At 61.6% G+C, this 7,075-nt stretch overlaps 1 protein-coding gene across 1 annotated transcript; it reads right to left on the reverse strand.

Annotated features, from left to right (window-relative positions):
- Positions 1–124: 124 nt before the first annotated feature.
- On the reverse strand, positions 125–3,807 carry MNEG_5558 (hypothetical protein; the record flags this gene model as incomplete). The annotated part of the gene is made up of 7 exons (XM_014045968.1): positions 125–183; positions 351–417; positions 784–828; positions 1,175–1,346; positions 2,826–2,974; positions 3,173–3,247; positions 3,475–3,807. 7 exons carry the CDS (start codon positions 3,805–3,807, stop codon positions 125–127), a joined length of 900 nt encoding a protein of 299 aa, XP_013901422.1.
- Positions 3,808–7,075: the final 3,268 nt, after the last annotated feature.

A 7,075-nucleotide genomic window follows, 5' to 3' on the forward strand; every position in this document is an offset into this window, starting at 1 on the left:
AGCCAAGGGAGTCGAAGGGGGGGGGCAGGTGTTAGGCGCACGGGGCCGCGCCGAAAGGGCGGGGAGCAGTGGCACGTGGTGGGAAAAGGGGAGACGGCAGGCGTGCGGCAATGTGTTGGCGTAATCAAGCGCCGTAATGAACGCCAAACAAGACCCTGTCAATACGCGCACTGCGGCTGCAGTCTTGAGCGAAAGGCGGGATCGTGCAGGCCGGCAGGCCAGAAAATCAGGGGATGCACTTGGCCCTGCTGTAGAAGACAGCAACACGCAGCGCAAGATGACTGGAAGCTGCGGCCGCCCACTCCAAGCAGTTATTCTTGCCAGTGTGCTGTTGCGTGTGCGTGCCCCACCGTCTGCGGGTGACTCCAGCATCCCCAGGAAGCTGGCGCCATAGCCCTCCAGCAGTGGCTCCACGACCTGGGGGTCGGGGTGACGGCGGTGGATGTGTTGGTGGTGGTGTTTGTGGTGGTGGTGGTGGTGGGGTTGGGATGTTTCTCGGGTGAGAACAAAACAACTCCACGAGGGCGATTGGCAGACGGGATGCGTGCTCATTTCAAACGCGTGCATGTGCGCATGCAGCCGCGCCTGGTTGTCCTGTCCAGGGGACTGACAGCCGGGGCCCGGCCTGGACGGCAGCCCGCCTGACATTTCTCTGTGACGACTGCTGCACTCTCAACGCTTGCGCCTCCAGGCGGGCATATCCGCCCGACTCCCCCTGTCTTCCCCCAGGCCCCGCGCTGCTGTGCCCCCGCGCGCCTGCCGCAGCGCCCTGAACCGCTGCACCATGCCACCAGGCCAGTCTCCCTCATCAAGCAGCGTGAAGGGCGCCTGCGCAACGGGCGTGGTGCGGAGGGAAACCCGCCGCCGCTTTCGAAACACAGATATAGGACGAAGATGGAACAGCTGCCCCAGAATGATGACGGCTCACATGCGCCGCCTCGCGATATCAGCTGTGGCGGCTGGCGCCAGAAGGGCAGGGCACAGCGGCTGCGCGGGCCACCCCAGGCGCCAGGCCGGAGAGCTGCTGCCTCATGCTGCGGTGTGCGACCATGCACTGCTGGCATGTGCCCTGTGTGCAAGGTGCATGCGGGCTCCATGTGGGCTCCACGCCTCGTCAGTGAAGCGTGGCACACATGCTGCCCTGCTCCACATGCATCCCCTCCCCCCACCCCACCTGCTCCAGGGGTGTGCCCCGTGCCTCTATGTCCGCCGCCACCGGCAGGGGCACGTCGAGCAGCAGCCGCCATGGCTCTGCGTCGCTGCGCTTGGGCGCGGCGCCGGCGGCGCGGTCCTCGCGGAAGCGCCGCAGTGCGGCGCGCGCACTCTGCACCACTTCCCCGTGCGTGCTGCGCGTCGGGCGTTGAGGGAGGTGCACATGCTTCCATAAGCTTGATACAGACTGTATTGTATAGGGTGCTTGGTGTTTGTGATAATCGCCTGTGCCACCATCGGTGATGACCATCAGGAAGCAAGAGCAGCAGCAGCAGCAGCGCACGACGCCATACATCGGATCGCGCCGTTGCCACTTGCAGATCGCACCGCGGGGGTATTGGAGATGTTAAGCTTTTTACGCTGCCGCTGTTGCTGCTAGTGTGGGCTCCAGACGCCTGGCACACATTTCGATGGCCCACGGCCCTCTTTGGCCCGCGGGCTCTCCGCAAGCTTGATATGGTTTTTGAAGGGATCATGATCGACATACCAATCATCAAATCAATGGTTGATCGACGCATACACCCCGGAAGTATCAGGACGTTCGACAAGGTCACCCGGTGCCGCACCGCGACTGGAGGCCAAGTGCTTCATGGCCGCTGCATCAGCAGGTCCTCGTTGCAGTCACGGCCGGCCTGAACCACGTAACTTCCATGACTGACTCCTCTCCATTGTGATTAACACGGAAACTCTGGGGTTGGTACAGGCCTGTGAACCTTTCTCATCAAGCTCGACCAAAAACAGGCCTGACACCCCAGGTCCGAGGTTGGGGAGGTACGGCCTCGCATGCAACAGAGATCGCAATGGTAATGAGGACTGAGGGGTGGACCACAAATGAGGCTAGCGTTGTAAGGAGTAAGGCATCGTAGGTGCTTGTGAGGCATGCATGCAAGCAAGTTAATGGTGGTGCGCAACTGTCGCGAACAGTGATTGCGCTGGCAGGTAACACCAGCTGCAATGTTTAAAATGAGCAAAGGAAGCAGCCCGAAATCCAGTGCCAGCCAGGCATTTTTAAGGCGCACTGCCGGACCGCGCTCGCCAGGGGGCTGGGCGGGCTGTACCACTTGTGCGTGGTCAGGTCCTGAGGTGAACAGCGTATCGTTAGCAAACATCAAGGCTCCGCAGCACTGGTTAGTGTTGCATACATCAAACTTGTAGTAATGTGTTGAGCTGCATGAGATGATGAATTGTGCGGTGCTGCAGCATATCAGCACCGTGCAGTGCAGTGCAGTGCGGCGTGCATCAGTTCGCCATGCGCCACGCAAGACCCTCGCCCTGCATGCGAATGCACGTGTGGTAGCGCCAGCCGTGCCACATGGGCCCTGAAACCGAGCATGCAAGGCAACGAGAGGCGCCAGGAAGCTCATCAGCGGCCAATGCCCCCGCCAATGCCTCCTGCCAAGAGCCTGCGCAACGGAAGCGGCAGGGCAAGGTGGCACCGGGGGTGCGTCAATTGCGGGCGCGTGCGAGCGTGTCAGGCCCCTGCGGCAATACCTGGTCGGTTAACCCCATGCAAAGCATGATGTATTCGTGTTGGGTGCAGGCAGCACAGCTTGCAACTGATCAGCATCCCCACACCACTGTGCTGCGCCCTGGCCGCTGCGCCAAGCACCTACCCGGCAATCAGAGGCGCGAGCCACGTCGCCCACCCCGGCATGAGGGAGCCAAGGGCGCCGCTCAGCCATCCAAGGATGGAGCCGGGGTTGCTGTCCAGGGCGCTCTTGAGGGCCGGGACCAGCCTCGCAGCTGAAAGGAAGCCGGCGGTCTGGGCCAGGTGGATGCGGTCGATCCAGGTGGGTTGCTTGTTTCTGGCACGCAGTGGTAGCTTGGATTCCACCACAGGAAAACTAATGTCCCATGCAACAAACCAGCTAAAGCAGTTTGTGTTACCCGCCCAGGTCCCACGACTAGTAGTACACACGCCTGTCGATGCACACACCCCCGGGTGCGCCATGGAACCAACCTTTTTTCCATACTTCTTGGACACCGCCGCTGTCCACTTCTTCTCATTCGTCTTGTCCTTAAAGTAGGACAGCACCTGGTGAATAACCCACAACGGAGCGCGAGGTGCAAATGTATGTCTGGAGGAGGCAGGTAAAAAAAGCCAGACCGCCAGCAAATGTGCAATTCCATCCCTCCAGCCCTCTTCAGAGCTTCTCCAACCGACCGTTGTGGCTCTGCGTACGACCGCGCCCCACAAAGCATGCTGCAGGTTGGCAGTCAGGCCGGGCACGCCCCTCGTCGGTCCGTCTCGGCAGCGCACACCTTGTCAATTGCGTCCTGAGTCAGCGGCTTCTTGGCCTGGGAGTCCCCACCTGCACCCCCCGCCGCCCCTGGCCTGTAGTGGTCCACCAGGCAGGCCACCGCCTCCAAACTGAAGCCGCGCTTCAAGAAGGCCTCCTCAATAACCCCCGTGACGGTGCCGGCCGGCGAAAATGTGAAGAAAGCCTCGGGGGTGCGCGCGACGCGGCTTGCGAGCTTGAACAGCTCTGCAGGCGCAAGCCCCTCAAAGCACGGCGCCGGGAGGCCCTCCGCACCACGTGCGGCGGGGGCTGCGGCGGCCGCAAGGAGCGAAAGGAGAAGGAAGGCGGCTGTCATGGCGTCAACAAGGAAGGAAGCCGTATCGACGAGACCGGCGGGGTGGGTCGTCGGTGGTGACCGGCTGTTGTTGCAGTGACTGGACTGGAGGCCTGGCCCCTGCACGCTGCGCCAGGAGGGGGAGAAAGATGGGGAGGTATATAGAAGGCTGCAACCATCTGAATTCAACGAGGTCCGTGAAACAATGGTTGGCAGGCAGGCAATACGCAGCAATGCTCAAATGTGCGCATCTGCAAGCCCCCCCCCGCAGAGTCCGTGCGTGGCAGGCTCGCTCGATTTCCACCTGTACGGTGACGGGAGCTTTGAAGATAACACGCAAGCGAAGTAACGCTCTTTTGCGCCCTCAACGGAGGTCGTACAAAGAACAATGTCGGGACCGGCCTCACCTCTCGAGCCGCAGAGAGAGTGCGGTGTCAGGAACAAAGCACAGTAAGTTGTATTGATGAAGAAGCAAGCACAAAAATTCCTCTGTTCCTTGTAATGCGAGCATACATAGCATCGGGGGCCGCAGTGACAAACATCACTCGCCTGCCACCCTGCACAGTCAGCTTGAGGCGTTGCATTAGTCGTTGGCTGCCTTTCATGCAACAATTGGTATTTATGTGGCCTTTTGTCATATTGCCAAGGTGCATGTGGGAAGGTCACAATCCTAGTGCTTACTGGCTGGTCCACTATCCCTGAAGACCCGGGCAGTTGTGGAGTTGGTACCTGGTCGAGAAGCAGATCAAAACACTCCAAGAGAGGCTTTGTAGGCGGCGTTTATAACGTGGTCTTCAACTGCATGCAATTGAGGCAGATATACTTGACAGGAGGAACATCCAGTAGGGAGCAAATGAGGCATGGACGATCAGAGCCACAGTACCTTGACGTGCCGCCTTGGTCTCCATCACAGTGATTGAGGACGTCAGAGGCAAGCTTCAATACAATGTCCAAGGTCTGGTAGTAATGAAGGGTCAGGGAGTGCTAGCGTCCAACGGAGGTTGTGCGGGCCGTGAAAGCAAGATGAACGGCTGCCCAGAGCGAGGAAGCCAGCAAGGACAATCGGTGGCGAGGGATGTAGGTGTGCATCAGTGTGCAGGCAGGCAACCCATGGTGGAGCACAACAGGGATCGCGGCCTGATGGGACGCTGAGGTGTGTACGTCAGCACAGGTGAGCAGGCGGCGCCTGGTCAGGCCAGGTTTGCTGGAGGCGGCGGGTGGCGGTTTGATGACCGATTGCGTGACAATTGCATGCGACTGCACACCAGCACGTGCTCGGCATTCAGGAGTGGCAGATGCAGCCGTCATAGCAGGAACCAGCCAACCAAGGCAAGCTTTCAGTTATACCAGCCAGGACTTTGGTACTGGAAGGCAGCAACAGTTGCATCACCCGCCAGGGCGGCAACAGGCGCATGCTCAGAAGCTGTCGCCTCGCCTGCCTGTTGTGCTGCTCTGCCGCCTTTAATGCGCCCGATATCAGGGCACATTCCCCACCCCTGCCTGTCCTTGCGGTTGCTGACAGGGCAGGTCGAGCCGAGTGACGCCAGGCGGGCACTTGCGGCAGCTTCGCACTGCGGAGGGGAGTGTGCAGCCCTGCCTGGAGAGCACCGCCAGCCTTGCCACGACGACTGTCAAGTATAGCCATTTTCACGGCCTTCATTACCCTTACAGAGGATCGACGAAAGCTGAAATCCTGTTTACATCGTCCCAACTTGGCGGGGGGCGGGTGCCCCGCGAAGTAAGGACATGAAGCGCGGCAAGGAGGCGGAGGAAAATGCCGAGGCTGTATCCTGCAAGAGGGCTCGGGACCTGGCGTCGGCCCTGCAGAGGGGTGAGTCGACGGTGCCGCGATCTCGGCGCGACCAACGCGTCCTTGATCTTTCGGAGAGGTCAAATGGCGACATATGAGACCTTTCGATCGGCTCTCGCCTCCCCACAGCTCTCCAAGACATCAAGGCCAGCAGCCCGGGAGCCTGGCGCGCAGCGAAGCAAGCAGTTCTGCAGGACGCTTGTTGCATCGCGTTAATACAGGATGATGGAAGCGTCTTGACGCTGCAAGGCGTTGTACATGTCGTGCCGGGGTCGCCGGCGGCACAGCGTGCACACTATGCTGCGGGCGCGCAATCCGGCGCCATTGCTGCCGAGGCCTCCCTCGACGCGGCCAGCGGCGAGCTGCTGGATGCTCGCACCTCCTGCTGCCCCGGTGGCTTCCACCCGGTGCTCGGCAGCTTCTGCCCATGCGTCGGAGCGCTGCTGCTTGCTGCAGCCTCGGCCGAGCGGGGGCCGGGAGGCTTGCGGGTGGCGGGCGGTGCGAAGACAGAAGCCGCGCGGCAGCGATGCGAGGTGCGTGTGGACAATTTGATGGGCTTGGTTTTGGCGGGCTTCATGTCTGGGGCCGGCAAATGTGGTTGGCAGGCCACTTTGTGGCAGTCCGAGGTTGGCGATCGAGCAGGTTGTGAGCACGCGCACCCTCGGCATGTGTGCGCATGCAGTAGCAGCAGCAGCAGCAGCAGCAGCCCCCGATGCGACGCCTGGCTCCGCTCTGGTGCTGCATGCGTGCGCACCGTGCATGTACATATGAACAGCACGCTCCAGCATGTCGATAGTGCATGAGCGCCGTTAGCCCTCATGCAAGTTGAATCGCGTCGTCACCAACACTTTTGGCTTGTCGGACCCACGTTTCTGGCCACCCTTGGCTGCCCTGATGGTGCAGGGAGACTTGCCATCCTGGGAGGGCCCCACGCTGCAGCAGGCGCTGGGCCAGCGCCCCTTCAAGGACTCAACGCTGCGCCTCCTGCGGCAGGCGGCGGCGCCGCGGCCGCCGCCGCCGGGCGGCGCGGGGTGGGGGGCTGGCAAGGACATGGCGTCGGGGGTGAAGCTCAACTCGCGGCGGTCAGGGTTTGAATACGACCGGTACTATGGCGGCAGGTGGGGCGCGTATGAAGGCAGCATGGGGCAGCCGCCTTCACAGACTGCCTTCCAAGAATGGGCTGTGGTTTTGACGGGGACGAACCTTGTCATCGACTGAGAGCGGGCCATGCCGCGGTTGCCTCATGGCGTGTGAGTACTGGCACCTGGCATGCCCCACCTGCAAACAACAACATGCAAACGTGTCCTTGCATGCCCGCTGCTCCCTCCGCCAGGCCCGTCCAGGCCCCGGGCGCTGTGGACCGCGCCCCCGCAAGCGTTGAAGACGCTTTGGACGACCTCCCCAACGACCCGCTGTTCCGCAACACCGATCTAAGCGCCCTTGACTTTTTGAGACGCCCGCCTGGCGGAGAGGCGGGGG

The sequence above is a fragment of the Monoraphidium neglectum genome (assembly GCF_000611645.1).
Source record: "Monoraphidium neglectum strain SAG 48.87 unplaced genomic scaffold scaffold00838, whole genome shotgun sequence".
In the NCBI taxonomy this organism is placed as follows: domain Eukaryota; kingdom Viridiplantae; phylum Chlorophyta; class Chlorophyceae; order Sphaeropleales; family Selenastraceae; genus Monoraphidium; species Monoraphidium neglectum.